Source organism: Myotis yumanensis, unplaced genomic scaffold (genome assembly GCF_028538775.1).
Source record: "Myotis yumanensis isolate MYYU_CA2020_CCGP unplaced genomic scaffold, mMyoYum1.0.hap1 SCAF_20, whole genome shotgun sequence".
Taxonomy (NCBI): Eukaryota; Metazoa; Chordata; class Mammalia; order Chiroptera; family Vespertilionidae; genus Myotis; species Myotis yumanensis.
The window spans coordinates 7,146,257-7,164,409 of NW_027223771.1; the positions used below are offsets into that span (position 1 = coordinate 7,146,257).

The 18,153-nt window shown below is 58.1% G+C and overlaps 1 protein-coding gene across 5 annotated transcripts in view; it reads right to left on the minus strand.

Moving 5' to 3' along the window:
• Positions 1-18,153, minus strand: part of NTRK3 (neurotrophic receptor tyrosine kinase 3) — a 215,084-nt gene that overhangs the window by 143,277 nt on the left and 53,654 nt on the right. For all 5 annotated transcript variants that reach the window (XR_011469144.1, XM_070400435.1, XM_070400434.1 and 2 more), the window contains exons 5-12: positions 17,398-17,466; positions 12,125-12,282; positions 11,351-11,493; positions 10,561-10,702; positions 9,910-10,206; positions 4,550-4,573; positions 3,180-3,244; positions 2,182-2,284 (exon numbers count right to left, since the gene is read on the minus strand). Coding sequence is in view for 4 of the 5 variants with exons in the window: in XM_070400435.1 (XP_070256536.1) it covers positions 2,182-2,284; positions 3,180-3,244; positions 4,550-4,573; positions 9,910-10,206; positions 10,561-10,702; positions 11,351-11,493; positions 12,125-12,282; positions 17,398-17,466 (1,001 nt within the window). In the remaining variant the exon portion in view is untranslated. The remainder of the gene's footprint in view (positions 1-2,181; positions 2,285-3,179; positions 3,245-4,549; positions 4,574-9,909; positions 10,207-10,560; positions 10,703-11,350; positions 11,494-12,124; positions 12,283-17,397; positions 17,467-18,153) is intronic.

Below are 18,153 nucleotides of genomic sequence, written 5' to 3' on the forward strand. Positions count from 1 at the left end.
ACCCGCGCGGGGAGAGCCCCTGAGATGTGTTGGCAGGCGCCAGCCCCTCCAAATCAAGACGCTGGCACGGCTCTCCCAGCCACTCAGAGGGCAGTAACCATCTGTTTATGGAAAAACTGGTAATAACCCCCAATCACAATCAAATCGGCAACCACTCTGCTGTAAGTGCCTATTAACTGGTGTGACTCCCGGGGGGCACTCCTGGGGTGCCCATCGGAGGCCCGGCGCCCCTCCAACCACGGGGAGGACAGGCAGCGCTCGCCGATGGAGCACCGACGGCCTTTTACCAAAGCCCGGCCAGCAGCTCCTGACGCGCTTCCCTCCCCACCTTCCAGCGTCCGCTGCCTTGCCATGCGGCCCCCCGAATTTCCCGGAAGAAATGCAGGACGTCCACTGAGCCTGGGAAGCACGACTCCTCCATCAGCGCCCGTCCTCCTCCGGACCAGGTGTGCCCCAGCTTGAGAAACGGGGGCTAATAGGAGGCATTTGTATTGTCTGTGTGGCGGCATTCAGAGGTGATTAGACAACGCAAGAGGCACCCTGGTGCTCTACGCCGTCCGACATGGGGCCACGCTGTTCCAGACACTGGGACAATTTATAGGAAAAATCCGTTCTCCGTGCTGCCCAGGCTGTGGCAGGGTCTCAGCTGGTGGTGCGCCCCCTCGGGGGAGGCCCGCTGTTTCCTCGGGTGGAGGAGGGAGACCTAGGAAGGTACCCCATGGAGGAAGCGTCACACACGCAATAGCGCCAGCCCCAAAGCCCGGAGCCCGCGGATCATGCTGAGACCGAGGGCTGGGAGCGCGCTCGGTGGCCGTCCATCTCCTAACCCTGTGAAACCCTGTTTGGCAGATAAAACATCTGCAATCAAGGTGCCCACGGGGGTCTGGTCGTGTTGAAGTCGAACGGCAGCAGGCCAGACTTCTGTCCCTTCTTTATCATTTGCCAGCACACGTTTCTCTTGGTCCAAATATTTCATCTGATCGGGGAAACCTGGCTGGCCGGGCTGCGATTTGCTGAGCTCAGTCAGGGGCAGAAAGCGAGCGCAGAGGCCCCGACTTCTGGGAGGCCGGGCGGCGCCCCGAGTTCCCTGCCTTCCTGTGTTTCTGTGGGTGTCTCTTGCTACACAGCAGTGTTCTGGGCTCTTAGGGGAGTCAGTGAACCTTTTGAGAATATGAGGAAAGCTATGAACCAGCCCCTTCCAACCTCCCGCTCCGCCCGCTGGGTATGAACACGCAAGCATTCACATGTGAGTCCTGGGACCACTGTCCCCGTGAATCCCACGCACACACCCGCCGTCAGTCCCGGAGCCCAAGGCCAGGACCCCCTTTCCCCCCACAGACACCAGATCACGTGCAGATGCATAGAGATGCATCTCTCTGGCTCCCACGATCTCCCCAGAAGACCCCAACCTGAACCCCAGCTGGGCCCCCTGATGGCTCCTGGAACCTCCCATCAGCCACCCTGCCCATCTCCCATCTAACATCAGCCATAAAGCAAACCTGGCTCAGAGTGTAGCTTGAAAGTCAAGTTTCTGCAGTTCAAGGGCCCAGCCTCCTTTGAGCCACTGGGTCAGGTCCACCCCTGGGGCCCAGGGACGCGGCAGATGCACCGCTAATTCACCATGTTAACCCCTCCGTGCCACTCCCCCACCCAAGCCTTGGCGTAGAGCCACGTCCTCGCCCCGCCCTGCGGTGACAGGGTGGAGTGTGTGGGTCTCGGAAGCTGGCCAGCATCGAGGCAGTCAGGTGACCCGTGGCACCCGTCCTGGGACCCTGCGTGGAGCCACCCTCCATCTAACCCTGCTAGGACCTTCTCGCCACCACCCCACGCATGGGGCAGCAAGGAAAGAACCAAGTTACTCAAACAAGGAGTCCGTCTGCCCTCTGATAATATAAAGAAACCAGTCCTCTCATTGGCTCTCAAATGCAACTTCCCTCCCAAATCACCCTCATGCACCAGCCCGGCTGTCCCAGCAAAACCAGAGGCTCCCAGCTGGTCCCCACAGATCCCAGCGCAGCGTTCAGTCCATCATTACCAACACAGTAAAGGTGCAGGCGGGAGGAGGACCACTTCAGGGCATCACAGAGGCCCTGCCTCTGAGAGCCAGAGAAGTGAAAACAGCATTGAAGAGAGCCCCGCCCAGCCCCTATGAGACCCTGGCCAATGCAAGGCCCACCTTACCCTTCATGCCAAATTTGGACCGTCGGCCATACTTGTTGATCATGATAAAGAGAACCACCAGCAGCACGCAGGCAAAGGCGGCGAGCCCGACGGCGATGGACACCTGGGAGGGCAAAGTGTGGGACAGTTACTTTGTCGCAGGAGCCCGCAGGGAACTCTGCCACCCACAGGAGCCTTTAGACCAGGGGTGGGGAACGACCGGCCCGAGGGCAGTATAAGGCCCCTGAGATCACATGGCCTGGCCCTGCCAAGGCATTCGGGGTGAGTTCATTAAATGTTCGACCAAACGCAGCAGGCCAGTTTTCAAGCTGATCATGTGTATGGCCCGGGAGTTATGTTGTAAATATCCAATGGCCCTTGGCAGGAAAAAGGATCCCTCCCCTGCTTCAGAGGAAGTAAATGATGAGGCCCTAACAGCATCCAGTTAACAAAGGATTAGGGAAACGTCAGGGACTCAGGGTTCTGAGCCCCTGGCCTGGGGGCGGCCTCACAGATGCGCTCGCTCCGAAGCCTCGAGAGGCCTCTGTCTCTGGTCTTGTTGTTTTGGTTAGCAAGCAAATCCTGCATATTCACATTGGAGTTCTCTACAGATACTCGTTTCCAGGGACTTCTGGGAGATCTGGACTCTTCCCCCTGAGAAATCTCAGGCTCTGGCAGTCGGGGGTGGGGGAGGGCTTGGACACCCACCAGGGAGCTGGTGGGGAAACTTCGACTTCCTACGAGGCTGCCCAGTGAGCAGCCCCTTCGAATCGGGCCCAGCCGGGCTCCTAGCAGCGCGGGGGTTTCCAGGGCTGGGAGCAGCCCCTCAAAGACTTCCTCAAACAATGAATTACTCTCGTCAAACAAGGGAGGGCTCGCGCCTGAAAGGAGGTCACTCGTCAGGGCTCTTTCTGCCATACGTCCGTCCTGGCTCTGAGCGGGGCGGTATCGGGAGCGTCCGCTGCTCGCTGCTCGGATGAAATGTGAAAACGGCCCCTCCCAACACAGAAGTCACTCACCCCAAAAGTGTCTTCCTCTGGCTTGTGGGTCACAGTGATAGGCGGTGTGGGGCTCACTTCATAGACTGCAAACCAAACGGAAAGGAGGAGGGTTAGCTTCCTGGCTGGGGGCGGGAGGGGGGGCGGTACGTGCCATCCCCACCGGCTCCCCATGCCCGGAATCCATGCTGGACAGCATGCCCTTGAGCCCACTCTTACTGCCCGGCCTCCCCAGAGACCAAGGCCCTGCCTGGCTGCCCGGCTGTGACAGCCCAGGGGCGGCTCCATGAGGAACGCAGGGCCTTCACCCCCCACCCCCCATTCTCCGAGCGAAGCATGGCACCCGGGCAACGTGGACCATGAGCTGTTGCATAAAACAGCAAGAACAAGAAGACAGTTTGGGGTCCCAGCCAGGGCCCGGATTCCCCACGTTCTGGTGGTGACAGGGGCTGTCACTGACTGTTCTCTGCTGCAGGCTCTCCCATCCCCCCACCCCCTGCCCCGTGGCTCCCCGACGCCCTTCATCTCCCCCTTTTCACCCTCAGTGAGATCCAGGAGGCGGGAGCCCCACACACAACCCACGACCCATCTCCCTATTGCAGACTGCACAGCGCACTGGCCGCTCAGGCTAAGAGCCAGTGCAGCTGACCAGCAGGGCTGGTGGGAACCGGGTGTCAGTTTCTCCTCCACCTGGAACCACCTCCTGGGCAGGAGAGGCCCCGACAGAGTCCCCGGGAAGGCTGCTCTGTGAGAGGGCAAGTCCTCGAGGGCTGAGGGCAAGACTGCGCTCCCCTCGGTGCCAGGCAGCACGGGTGTCCTAGGAAGCCCTGTCCGCCGTCTCAGCCCCCTCCCGCGGGGAACGAGGGAAAAGCCATGCTTCCCACAGCCCGTGAGCAGAACACCAGGTCCTCTGGGGACTGTCTAGTCCTGGCCCCAATCACTTGTACCCTGAGCCTCGTGGTCCCGTGTGAGGACACACCAGGCCACAGGAGACCCTGTCCATCACCACTCCACACGAGGTGGGGCCCGGCCACGCTCTGGGCCCTGGAGCAGGTGGAAAACACTAACAGGTAGAGAGGTTCCAGGTTCAAGAGCAGCTGAGATAGACAAGGTCTCTCTACGGGGCATGTGTTTCCCGCCCCGCCCCTTCCATCCAGGCGGGGAGACCCACAACAGGGTCAGGCCGAGGACCCGGCCTGGGGACACTGAGGCACAAGCGGCTGCCCAGGAGGTGGGCGTGCAGCACATGTCCACTCTGCAGCCCCCTTCTCCGTTCACTCCCACGACGTGCTGGGCAGCCGGGGGTCTGGGGAAGAGGACCGTTTGGATTCCACAGTTACCCAAAGGCTCAGAACAAATCAGCTTCAAAGCAAAAGGTAGAGCGGACTTACTGGAGACAAAGTTATCCGTGCTCTCTGCAAAAGAGACAAAGAGGCCGTTAAGCAGCGTCATAAACAGCTGAGCAGGGTGCACTGTGATCTTACAGCCACGACCTCCCCACTCACCGTGACCCCACTGACCCCAGCAGCTGGGAACGCAAGTCCTGGGCAGGTGACCCCTGCCCCACGCTCCACTGCCTCCGTAGGAGGCTGGTCTTCCAAAGGCGGAAGAAATAAGACACAGAGTTCCCGGTTTCACGAGAAACGGCCCGGCCCGGCTGGGAACCAAACTATGAGACGGAGAGTTAAATCTGAGACAGTGTCCCCTCCTCCCTCCCGGGAGCTGGCATGCTGGGGACCCTGGTACACGAGAGCCCAGAGAAAGGCTGCCACGTGGGCTCCCCTGAAAATGCCAGCTGTGACCTCAAGACAGCATTCCTCAAGCGGAACGTGGAGGTCACCCGCGCAGTCACTGCGACATCCTTGGGAGCCCTGCAGGGTCCCAGCCCCTGATGGCACCGTGTGACGTGCTGTTTAGCTGCAGCTGGGGCTCGCCTGGTGCTAAAAGCTCAGTATCACTAGACGTCGGCTGTGAGCCAGGGGCTGTGCTAAACGCTTTCTGTCGCGTGCCACTCCATCCTGACAACCCTCCTAGGAGGCAGGCGGGATGATCCCCATTTAACAGGGAAGGAAACTGCCAAGAGAAATGAACTAACTATGGAATCTCACTCATCTGAAAACGGGACTCAGATCCGAGCCTGGGCCCGAGCAGAGGGTCTCGGAATCCAGCCTGAAACAGTCACCCTGGGGGTGCTCACCATCGATTCCCCAGTGAAAGGAGTGCGGGCTCCTGGGAGAAGCACATCATTTCAGGAAAAGGACAAGGTGTGCCTGGCACCTTCTGTGGCACTGGAAAGTGAGACGTGCTCGGGAATTCATGGGGCGTGGAGGAAGGACAGGGAGCCAAGGGGGCGGCTCCCAGCGGTGAGCAGCAGAATGGTACCGACAGCCATGGGCTGTCACACACTGAGTCACACCGCCCGGATTTATGTGTGGAAGTCCTGACCCCCAGTGCATTAGACGATGACGATCTGGGACAGAGTCTTTAAAGAGATGATTAAGTGAAAATGAGGTCATCAGGTGGGCACTAATCCAATACGACTGGCGTCCCTATAAAAAGAGGAGATTGGACACAGGCGCACAGAGGGAAGACCCTGGGAGGACCCTGGAAGGACACGGGGAGAAGGCGGCTGCCTGCAAGCCCAGGAGGGAGGCCTCAGGAAACCAGCCCTGCTGACACCTTGACCTCCGACATCCAGCCTCCAGAATCGTGAAGAAGTAAATTTCTGTTGTGTAAGTCCTCCCCTTCCCCCCCGCCCCCCTCCCATCTCTGGTACCTTGTTAGGGCTGCCAGGGACAACAAACGCATGGGTTATAAGCCATAGGGCAAAATAAATATCCATGAGTCCAGCCCAAGAGCAAATAAATAACTGAATCGACAAATGAAGAAGAAGAGAAAGCTCTTCCTTGCAGTAGAATTCCAGTTAGTAGATGCAGAGGGAAGGATGAGAATAGAAAAATCACCACTTGGCAAATTGCACAAGTAGTCATTGCTTCAAGGCAGGGATCATCAATGAATGCTAAAATGAACGTGTGAAAGAGCGGTGAGAAACAAGGTATTTACAAACGTCCCACACACGGTCCTTACTACAGACAGAGGGAAAGGAGTCACTTTGCCATGGAGAGACCTAGCCGACTCCACCCTGACCCAGTGATGAGGTCAGCGTCACCAGCGATAAGACGGACAGATAGACAGATGGACAGAGGGCGCAGCTTCACGTCTGTGGTGTGCTCACCAAAAACAAAACCACTGTGTTCAGTATGAGAACACATCGGGCGAACCTGATTGGTGAGACGGGCAGAGAGAAAACAGCCCGCGAGCATTCTTCAAAAGTGCGCAGACGGTGCAAGACAGAGAAAGACTGAGACGCTGGCCCAGATTTAAGGAGGACACGGTGACGTGGCAACTGAGTGCAATGAGCAGCCCTGGATTGGATCCTGGGGAGGAAGAGACGGCCGTGGGACCACTGACAACCAAAGAACATGCGTGCATCCATGCACAGCCCATGGACATAGACAGCAGTGAGCTGAAGGTCTGGGGCCGGGAGGGGGCGGGGCTAGAGGGGTCAATGGGGGGAAGAGGACTGTGTAATACTTTCACCAATGAAGAATTTTAAAAAATATTTCACTGACGGCTGCAGATCCCATAGCAGTGCCGCGCCCTCGCCAACGCCCTGGTTGGGATCGCTGTACTGCAGTTAGACAAGATGCTAACAGTTGGGGAAGTGAGGTGAAGGGTAGAAGGAAGTTCTTTGTACTATTTTGTATGTTTTGGGGGGAGGGGGTTCATCTCAAATTATTTCCAAGAGAAAAGTTAAAGATCTTTTTAAAAAATTTTAAAAGAAACGGATTACTGGTCCTCCCCCCAGAGTTTCGGATTCGGGTCTGGGCTGGGCGGGTCTTGAGAATGTGCACGTCTAACCGGGTCCGGCTACGGTGGCTTCCTCCTTGAGGGGTGACACTCCTTCCTCCATCCACCCACCCACCCCTCCATCCATCCTTCCCTGCACGGGGTCCCCCGTGCTCCAGCCTGGCTAACCCCTCGCTGTCACCAGGCTCTGGGTTAAGCTGCGCCAGCAAACGCCCTCTAACTGTGCGGGAAGCGCTGCTCTCTGCGCAGGCTCCTGAGGAAGCCCTGCGTGCCGTACGCGCACTGTTCACAGGTTTCTCGTCTGTTGTCGTTCTGTGGGGCCTGGGGGAGAGCAACAGAGCTGAGTCCCAATTCCTGAGGGTGCCCTGCATGCCACCACCCTCTTCTAAACCGCAGGTGACCAAAGGCCTGATGTGGGGGGAGGATGGAGGAGAGGGGGCAGCCTTGGCTCCAGAGCCAGAGAGGAGAGGTGCCAACACACTCAGAGCCCCCACTGCTTCGCATGGAGCCTCCCGGGGACCAGGCACGTCCTCCCGTCGTCACCGCGCACGCTCGGCTCCCCGCCTGGAGCCTGGGAGCGCTCATGTATCGCCAAGCACATGCGCCTGGGGCTGGGGAGACCTCCTGGCGCCCCTCCGTGGGTCTCGGGCTCATGAACAGTCAGCAAAAGGGACCCCCACTGTCAGAGCTATTTCTCCCAAAACAGATTCCCTTTCAGATGCCTGGGGTGCTCTTTTTTAATGAATATATTTTTACTGATTTGAGAGAGGAAGGGAGAGGGAGAGAGAAACATCAATGATGAGAGAGAATCACTGATCAGGTGCCTCCCGCACGCCCCTTATTGGGGATCGAGCCCGCAACCGGGGCATGTGCCCTGACTGGGAATAGGTCGTGACCTCCTGGCTCCTAGGTCGATGTTCAACCACTGAGTCACACCAGCCGGGCTCAGAACCCTGCTCTTAACGTCTGTGCTGACCTGCCGGGGAGCTGGGGGATTGGAGAGGCGGGGGGACGACACACATGATCATTATGTCCCCACACCCTCGAGGCACCCACAGACCTTTGTACCCAGGGCTCGGCAGGGGTGAGCTCACCTCCCGGTCCCCTAGGTAATTACTCTCCTGAACGCTTAGCCGCTCTGTCACTGGCACGACTGGCCCATCGTTTCCCTGTCACTGCCTCTCCATCATCCACCGCTTCCTCCAGGAGCACAAAACAAGCAAACCCTCGCACAGGGTGGCCCTGGCGGGGAAAGGACTTCAGATGAGCTCCTCTGTGCCCCCTCTTCCCTCGCCTCCTGGGGACAGAGTCCACCAAACGCCCCGCAGCAGGTCACAAACCAGGGAGCGTCCGAGTCACCTGGGGGCTTGTTAGACACAGACTGCGGGCCGCCCCAGGGCTTCCGGTCCAGCAGCTCTGGCCTGGGGAGAGGGAATAAGGTCACCAGGGCACCTCAGCCCGTATGAAGGGGCCCTGGGAGCCCCATCCCCACGCATCCAAAGGCCACCCCCATGGTGTGGGCCAGGACCGCTCTGCCTCCCAAAAGAGAGCCGGTGTGGCCCATCTGCGAGGTTCCCGAGGCCTGGGACTGGGCCAAGTGGGGGTGATGCTGGAAACGGGGGACCAAACAGGGTCACTGGGGTCTCAGACATCAGCGAGTCTGATGAGCTGTGGCTCCATCATGCCCGGACGGCAGGGGCAAGAAGGCAGCTTCCCACACAGCCTGGTTTCTCCCCAGTCGCCCTCTGGGAGCGCCTAGTTCGAGGTGTGTCGGGTTGTGTTTTTTTGCACGAAGATAAACGAGGCCGCCTGGCGCTGCTCCCTGGTTCTCTGTGGCTGTTCAGTCACCTTCACACAAGCAGATGCCGCACGGAGCCAGCCTCTCCCTGCCTCTGTGCGCGTGTGTGTGTGCGTGTGTGTGTGTGCGCGCGCGCGCATGCGTGACAGAGAGAGAGGTGCCAGACTTTACACATCCCTTTATCTCATTAAACCCACGATTTCTGGGGACCGGAGGCCCAGAGGTCACCCAGCATGTTCCCGGCACAAATGGCCACGGCCGTCAGAGACACACGGCTTCCTTAACAGAAACGCAGCGGCTGCCGAACCCAAGGGAAGAAGCCGCCACCACTTCCCCTGAACTCCTCCCACATCAGGAAGGTAATTGGCATGTTCTCGCCCAAAGACAGAATCACCTCCCAAATAGCCAAAGGTCTTTCTTTCATTACTTCAGTTACGACCCGGGTGCAGGTGACATTGGCGACATCCCAGGTGACAGCATCAGACACCCCCATCAGCTCAGCACAGAGCAGGAGAGAGGGGGCCACGCGCAGGCCTGGAAGCCTGGACCCTAACCAGCAAGTAGAAGGAGGTTGGCTCACTCGCCCGTTACACGCGGGGGAGAGCGGAGAACCATCACTGTGTGCTTTATACACCGTAAGCCATTTAAAAGCTTCAAGATCATGACGGGAGCAGTGCAATCGTGCCCATTTCACAGATGGGGAAATCGAGGCTCCGAAAGCAAAGAGACTCCCGACAAAGGGAAGGCAGGGTCAAGAGCCTCTGCCCTTCTTGTCCAACCCTCAAGACCCGGCTCTCTCCACCGGAACATGCCATGCCCTCCTGTGCCCACCTGGGTACTTCTCAGGGGTGGTGGTTTGAACAGCGACAGCTACTGGAAACCAGACACTTCATCTATTTTACACAAAATGCTGGGGGTGGCTGACTACGCTCCTGTGTATGTTTGGTTACCATGGTAACAGTATCACTGTGGATGCTGCCTTTCCTCTCCAGCCGCCATGCCCCGTTCATCCCCTCCCCTCTTTTCCCCCCGACCCCCCGGAACCCGGGATGGACTCAGGGCGCCCCAGAGCGCAGGCCTCACCTGGGAAGGGCTCCTTGAGGAAGTGGCCGTTGATGGTCTGGTTGGCGGTGCCCAGCGGGTTCTTGGCGATGAGGGTGTAGTTGCCGTTGTTGTAATGGGTGGGCTTGTTGAAGAGCAGGCAGCCCTCGGACACCTCGCCCTCCTGGTAGAACTCCACGCGGATGATCTTGGACTCGCGCAGGGGCTGCCCGTTGTGCAGCCAGTGCAGGGTTGGCGGCGGGTTGCCGCGCACCATGAACTCGATGCAGTGCTCCAGGCGCGGCTCGGGCTCCTCCAGGCTCACCACGCGCGGAGGGTCTGCCGGGGAGAGGCCAGCTGGTGCCAGGACACAGAGCTCCCAGGAGCTGGCACGGGAATCCCACTTCCCACCCCCACCCTGCTTGGAACAGACTGAGGGAATCAGAGGTGCCCCCCGGGCACCCCCCAACAGAGCGGAAGAGATGTCTGTCTCGACCCGAGCACCCTGATCGGCCAGGGCTGGAGGGCTCAAACCAGGAGTCGTGAAGGCACAGCTGAGTGAGAGGCACCGTCGTCCGAGAGGCAGGGACACCCCTTCCTGGGGTCACTAGCCCAGGACTGACTTGCCCCTCCTGGCTGACCAGCCTCCTGCCCGGCGTGCACACGGCCACCCCCTCCATGGTGTCCACTCACAGTGGACGGTGAGGGCGACGCTGGCGTTGCTCATGCCCACCACGTTCTCTGCGATGCACGTCAGGGAGAAGCCGTTGTCCTCGCTCGTCACGTTGACCAGCGTCAGGTTGATGGCGTGTACATTGGTCCAGTTCAGGTTTGTCTAAAACGCCAGTAAAAAGACGGCAATCAGACCATTTCCACAAGGGCAGCTCCCCCGCCTCACCCCCAACAGCTTCTGGAATCAAAAGGAAAAGCTGAGCCTGGCCAGTGTGGCTCAGTGGTTAAGCAATGACCTATGAACCAGGAGGTCACAGTTTGATTCCAGGTCAGGGCACTCAATGCCCGGATTGTGGGCTCCATCCCCAGTAGGGGGCGTGCAGGAGGCAGGCAATCCATGTCTCTCTCACATCAATGTTTCTGTCCCTCTCCCATCCTTTTTCTCTAAAAATCAATAAAAATGTATTTTTTAAAAAAAGGAAAAACTGAGTGGAAAGTAAAGGAGGCTCATCCGGCGAACGCGCACTGACCGAGGGCCGGGCTCTCTCCAGTCAAGGGCTCGCTCAGCCTCCCATGTACCCGCTGAGATGCATGGCAGCACTGTACCCATTTTACAGGTGCGGAAACTAAGGTGCTTAGCAGTTTCATAGCACGTCTAAGAGCACGTCTCCGTGTCCCTCCTGGAGAGACGGGACACGACTGTCCCTCTTCTTCCCTCTCTTCCCGTCTCTGGCTTGGATTCTTGCGTCTCATTCAGACTAAGAGGTGGTGGGGCCCAGCCTCCTGGTGCAGCCCGGGCCCTGGTGCCTACCTGGTGGGTGTTGATGGACTGCAGCCCGGTGACCATCCAGTCCACATCGGGCAGGGGCGAGCCAGAGCCATTGCACGTGATGACAGCGTTGTCGCCCTCCCGCACGGTCAGGTTCACGTGGCTCACACTGATCTCCGGGATGTCTGGAGGGTGGAGAGGACAGGCAGACACTGACGCCCAAAACGTGGCCCCCAACAGTGACGCCACATCACCCGCTGGAGCTCTCAGAGGCCTGACACCGCCTCCCCCGCGGACACCACCCTCGGACTTAAAGCCGCTGTGGTGGGACTCCCCCACACGGCACAGACGGGGAGGCAGCTCCAGCCAGAAGTCAGGTGACAGCTCCACCTGGGGAGCTGGTCCCCCAAAATGAGCTCTGAGATCCTGGGGACCACCCCAGGCATCCTGAGGTCGCAGTCTGTGCTTGGGCCCAGGCACCCACTTTTCTAGAAGCACCTGAGACGCTCCTGATATAGAAGGTCCGGGGCCACACTGCAAGGAGACACGTGCTCAGGTCTGGCTGGCAAGTGACTCCCAGGCAGGAGGTACTGGGGACTGATGAGAAGGGGCGCACTGAACCCCTCTGCATTCCCGAAGCCAGCCTCCGCCTGGCGGCTCAGGAGGGGACAGGGATGCCCAGGAGGGGAGAGATGAACCTGATCTGCGCCAGGGCCCAGTTCAAGGCGGGGAGGGCGGAGGGGGAAGGGGTGCCCTCTCTGGAGTCTGAGGGCGCCTCCCTCCCCGGGGCAGCAGGGCGGCGGGCGGCGCACTCACCACACTGGCTGATGTTCATGCGGAACAGGGGCAGCTGGGAGCCCTCGGCGCTGATGCAGTAGAGGTGCTGGCTGTTCAGCTTGGCCTCCCCCTGCTCCTGCCACAGCTGCATCCAGCGGATGTCACAGCTGCAGTTGAAGAAGTTCTGCTCCAACCTCCTGTGGGCAAGGAGAGGGGAGAGGACTCCTGAGCCAGGCCGGCTCCTCCCGAGGGCGGGGGGGGAGGTAGGTGAGCGGTCTGTGTCTAAGACAGGCCAGCACGGCCCACGAACAGCACCTTCGTTTCCTTCCACTCTTTCCTCCAGGACCTGATCCAGCAGGAGGATCGCACGAGACCCATCCTCGCCTCTGCCCCAGAGCCTCCTGGGAACTGTCTGCACTTTCCTCCCAGACAGCGAGGCACACGCAGCAGACAGCATGTGGTGTCAGCAGTGGCCTCCCCTGAGCAATCCTGAGGGCAGAGCAGGGCAGGCCCAGGAGACCGGGGCCCCAGCCAGGAGCTCAGCCGCTGCAGGGACAGACAGGGACCCTCCAGGGCGGCCCTCCCTCTCATCAATAATGCAGGTGGCCCACACCCAGCCCTGCCCCCAGATGGCGGGACTAATGGCAGGGCCCTGGGGGCTCCCACAGATTCTCTCGGCCCCCTGGGGCATGTGCGCCAGACACCCTGCTGGGGGCCTCGGCCAAGGCTGGGTGTTAAGAAAGCCTGGACGCTCAGCAGTCACCTCTGGTTTCCCCTCCCCCACAGCATGGCTGCCGGGGGCAGCCCTCGGGCCAGGGCCAGGACGTGGAAACTGAGGAAGGGACCAGGTCTGCTGTCACAGAGGAGCGCATGCCCAAAGGGCCAAGGGCCAGCACAGGCCTCCTGACAACACAGTCCGGTGGCAGGAAAAGCACCCAGAAGACCTGGGTGGAGCCAGCGTGCATTGACCAGTGCCCCCCGGCCCAGAGGACACGCCGAGTCCCATCCCCAGGGCCGTGAAGGTAGTCTGCATTAGAAACACGGTCTTCACGGGCGTAATCACGTCAAGGATCGTGGGATAAGGTCACTCTGGACGGAGGGTGGACCCTAAATCCAATGACGGGCATCTTTATAAGGGAAAGTGGGGAGAGAGACCAAAGACGAGGAAAGGGAAGGACGCACGGACAGCGTGAGAAGACGGACGCCGGTGCTCCAACCCAAGGACACACGAGCTGGGAGGCTGGAAGCGGCAGGAAAGATGAGCTCCCGTGAGCCTCTGGGGAGCGTGCCCTGCTGAGTCTTGATTTTGGACTCTGGCCTCCAGAGCAGTGAGAGAAGCAGTTTCTGTTTATTTAAGCCCCCAGATCTGTGGTGATACCAGACGGCAGAGCTGGGAAAGCAATACAGCCGGGACCTTAATTCTCAAGGCTCTGTTTTCCCGTCTGTAAAATGGGGGCAACTGCGCTCAGCCTTCCTTCTTCACACAGTTATCGTGAGGGTTAGTGACGTGTGCTCACGTGCTTTGTGAATGACCAGGGGCTGTGAAGAGACCGAGATGATGATGATGATGATGATTGCACTATTATGAACATGATGGCTCAGTGACTTCTGGGAGATCCGTGGGGAGTGGTCACGGGCCAGGACTGGGAAAGGATAGCGCCAGGATAGCTCAAACCCATTCCCGATACTGAGCTAACCCTTCACCAAGTCGATTAAATCTGCAAATTGTAGCAGGAGTAACGATCACTTTGCTTTAAGAAAATGAAGTATTCCAATCTATTTGAATCACGCCTGCCGTGTGTGCAGGGCATGAAGGGAATGGTCCCCGGGGTATTTCTGGAAGGTTCTGTGCCGTCAGTTTCTATCCTCCGTGCCTCTTGCCTAAATTACAGCATGGGACACAGAATCCAAGCTTCTCTCTTGCCAATTCATTATCTCTAAGATAATCTCCGATTCTTGCTCTGATTTCTGCCAGGCAGTTCCAGTCTTCCCTGTAAGAAAAAACACCATCTTGCCTTAACCAGAAACTTCTGAGAGCACTGAGCAACGCCAACTCGCATCTCCTCAAAGCCAGGCCCTGGAACAGTGCTGACAACTCTGAAGACGCTGCCAGTCCTCTCAGCGAGAGAGACACAACCTGGGCCAGGGGTAGGGCCAAGACCACAGCCTCCATCTCGTGCAAAAGTAACTGAGAAAGGGCCTGGCTGGTGTGGCTCAGTGGTTGAACATCACCCCATGAACCAGGAGGTCAGGGTTCCATTCCCGGTCAGGGCGCATGCCTGGGTTACGGGCTCCATCCCCAATAGAGGGCGTGCAGGAGGCAGCCGATCCAAGATTCTCTCATCATTGATGTTTCTATCTCTCTCTCCCTCTCCCTTCCTCTCTGAATTCAATAAAAAGATATTTTAAAAAAGAAAGAAATGGCTGAATGCCCTAGTTTGCCCTCGGTGCCTGCAGAAGGTCGCTCGAACCTCGGCCTCACCCTGCTGGCTGCCACAGCGCACAGAGCCATCTCCTCCGGCCTCTCCTCCGGGACGAAATTCTAACTTCCTGCAAAGAGCCGCCCACCCCGCACCCTGCCCACAGGCCCACAGGCCCACGGGCAGACCCTGGCAGCCTGACGGCTCCTGGCAGATGGCACCATGTGGACTAATCAGGACCTCGGACAAGAAAACACTGCCCCCTCTCCCGCGGGCCAGGAACTGAGATTGTTTGGATTTTAATCATAGCCACAGCCAAGAGCCAACACGCGGCCCCTCCGGCCAAAAGATAAATTTTCCACTCTGGCCACTCAATTCTTCCTCAAAAAATAGACCCCCGCCAGGGCGATGGCTCCTCAGAGGGGCTTCTTTATCTTACAGGTGAATTCTTTCCCTATTTAACAGCGCGACAGAATGAAATGCTCCGTGGACAGGGGCTCACGCACGGACTCGCGCGGACGAATGTCTTCATTCCTCCATAAGTCACATGCAGCGCACGGTGAATCGATCCCGGGCAGAGATGAATGCGGAATCCCATGATCCTCTGGGAGGAGCCTGGCATTGGCTTTAAATATATATCCTCGAACAACTGTCTCTAAAACTCCACAGAACTGGTCGCCAGGACAGCACGCCACGGATTTCGCATCCATTGATTTTTCTGAACGTTTTCTCAATAGTGTAGGCAACTGCAGGCCCCAGATGTTCCCAGGAGAGAACATCTGTCCCTGGCCGCCCACAGGAGCGGGGCGCGGGCACTCCAGGGTAACGTGATGCAAGACTCCCCCAAAAGAAAACCCCCAATTAGCTCACTTATGTCAGGGCCCCTGATCACTCCTAGGGCTACATATGGAAAAAGCACCATCATTCATTCTTTGAAAATGATCAGAGAACAGATCCTTGGATTGGAAACAGACGGCAAACATTGGAAAAGCGGGGGGGAGGGCGGTAGAAGAGGATAAAGGGTGGACAGATGATGATGGAAGGAGACCTGACTTGGGGTGGCGAGCACACAATACACTGTACGGATGATGTGTTATAGAATTGTACCCCTGAAACGTATATAATTTTATTAGCCAATGTCACCCCAATAAATGCAATTTTTAAAGAAGTTGGGAGATAGCTGAGCACAGTGGTCAAGAGCTTGAGTCCACTGGCTACCCACTGAGTTAATGGGTGACCTTACACAAGATACTTAACCTAAGTACCTCAGTGTTCCCAGTGTGAGTAACAGTAATAACTCCTCCCTATAGAATTTCTGTAAGGACTGAAGCAAGTACCGCCCAACACTCGACAGACTGGCTGGTCCAGTGCCTGCCCAGAGTGGGTCCTTAGAAACAGCGTTAGCATGGCACCGTCCTGTTGAGTTACCTCTGAGGGCTTTTCTACCTTCAAAGATGGGAACGCAGTCAACACTCGCATGTAACCACCTGACAGTCAGATGTCTGTGACCGTCTAGCGTTTCAGTGCTTTATACACAAATACGTATGCACTTACCTTGTTCCGAGCTCGGGTAGGAGTTCTTACTGGTGTGCCCCTGGTCACAGCCCCACGGGACTAAGGAACCCTGATCCCCATGCCTACTGTGCCCACACAAGAGGAGCAGCCGGTGGGAGGGCAAAGTCCTGAGAAAGGAAAGCAACCCGCAGCAGGACTGCCCGAACTCTCCGACACGGGCAACGAGACGGTCCGTGCCCTGCCCGGCCCTGGCGGGGCCTTAAGCCTCGAGGGCACGATGCCCATGGGGGTGAGCAGGGTAGACACGGCCAGCGGGTGATGGGCTGCTGGGACGCTGGATGGAAGCGTTCCCCTCTCCGACGCTGGGTCGGAAACGGAATTCGGGCCGGACCAGCTGGAAGGACACATGCTAACGGCCACCACGTGGCAGGCTTCCAGCCACTGTCAGTGGTGAAGGCAGAGAGGCAGTCTGCATGCAGGGACCTGGGCCCGAGTCACGAGCCACAGGGAGCACGAACTGAGTCTCTGGAAGCCTGACTCCCTAAGTTCATGCTCCCCAGCTCCTTCACAATGAATTCCCTGGTTGATCCCCTCGACATCACTCGCTGTCCCTCGGGCAGAGATGCCCCGATGACTCACGCACCAACAGGAGCTGTTTAGTTCGGCAGCGCTCACGAATTTCCACTCATCCACCCAACATGTGTTTGGCCGGGGAAGGGGGGCACTGAGCCGCCTAGAAACACAGCAAAGCTAGGCAGGCCACAGGCAGACCGATGCCCACGCTCAAGCCAGACAGGCCAGCAGAGAATGGGAGGTGGGAAAGACGAGCAAACGGAGGTCAGAGGCCCGGGTTCGGGGCCCGGCTCTGCCAGGCCCTCGCCGTGTGATCTGGCTGCATCTCCTATCACTCTCTGGGCTCAGAACCCGCACCTGAACGTGTGGCGGCCCACAGCATAAGGAAGCAGCATGCCGCCTGCCGCCCAGGATGCTTGAGGCGGTAAAGCTAAGGTCCGGGAAACGAACGCACGCCTGATCCACTGCAAGGTTCGACAGTATCCGTGTTATTTACCATAAACTGATCAATGCCCTTTCCTACTACAAACATCCATGCCGTTAGCACTGATCACCCAGAGATGACAAAACTGGGTCCTGCTGAGAGCGAGATTCCTGCCTTAGGAACTGTGAGGTGCCGGAAAGAGCATCCGAAATCAAGTGACGGGCTGGCGGGCTCTCACTGAACATGGTACACCCCACATCACCAACCCCAGCAGCCCCTTCAGGTGACGCCCAGCCCCGGGTGGCTCCGCTGCTCGACACTCCCCACCCAACCTCTAGCACCACTCCGCCAGGCTGGGCGGTCTCCAACACCGGACTTACAATTCCCGAAGACTCAGCGTCTGGAAGAGCTGCCATGAGAGTGTGGTGAGCCGGTTACTCGACAGGTTTCTGCAGGAGAGACAGAAAAAGGGGGAATTAAAGGGGAAATCTGGCCCAGATGGTGCTCTGGGGGCAGGCATGGCCATTGCATGGGAGCCCGGCTTGATCGTTCTCCTTTGCCTCATCCTGCGATCCATCCGCCTGCCACTAGTCCAGGCCATAGGCCAGGTTTGGGGGGGATTCTGAAGCCTTTCAAAGGGCTAAGTTCCACAAGTAAACCTTTTTCTCTTTTTAAAAAAATATATATTATTGATTTCAGAGAGGAATAGAGAGGGAGAGAGAGATAGAAACATGGATGATGAGAGAGAATCATGGATCAGCTGCCTCCTGCACGCCTCCTACTGAGGATCGAGCCCGCAACCCGGGCATGTGCTCTTGACCGGGAATTGAACCCAGGACCCTTCAGTCCACAGGCCGACGCTTTGAGTTTGAAGGTGAGTACACTCCATGAAACCATCCCCATCCACAATGCCATACACTGAACTATCTATCACCTCCAATTAACAGTTTCCTTCCCCTCTTTTTTTTTTTGAGAGAGAGAGAGAGAGTGGAAGGGAGGGGGAGAGACAGAGAAAGAGAAAGATCAATGTGAGAGAGATACATCGATTGGTCGCCTTCCGTACCCTGACCAGGGGAGAAGCCTGCAACCAAAGCACATGCCCTTGACCGGAATCAAACCCGGGACCCTCCAGTCCA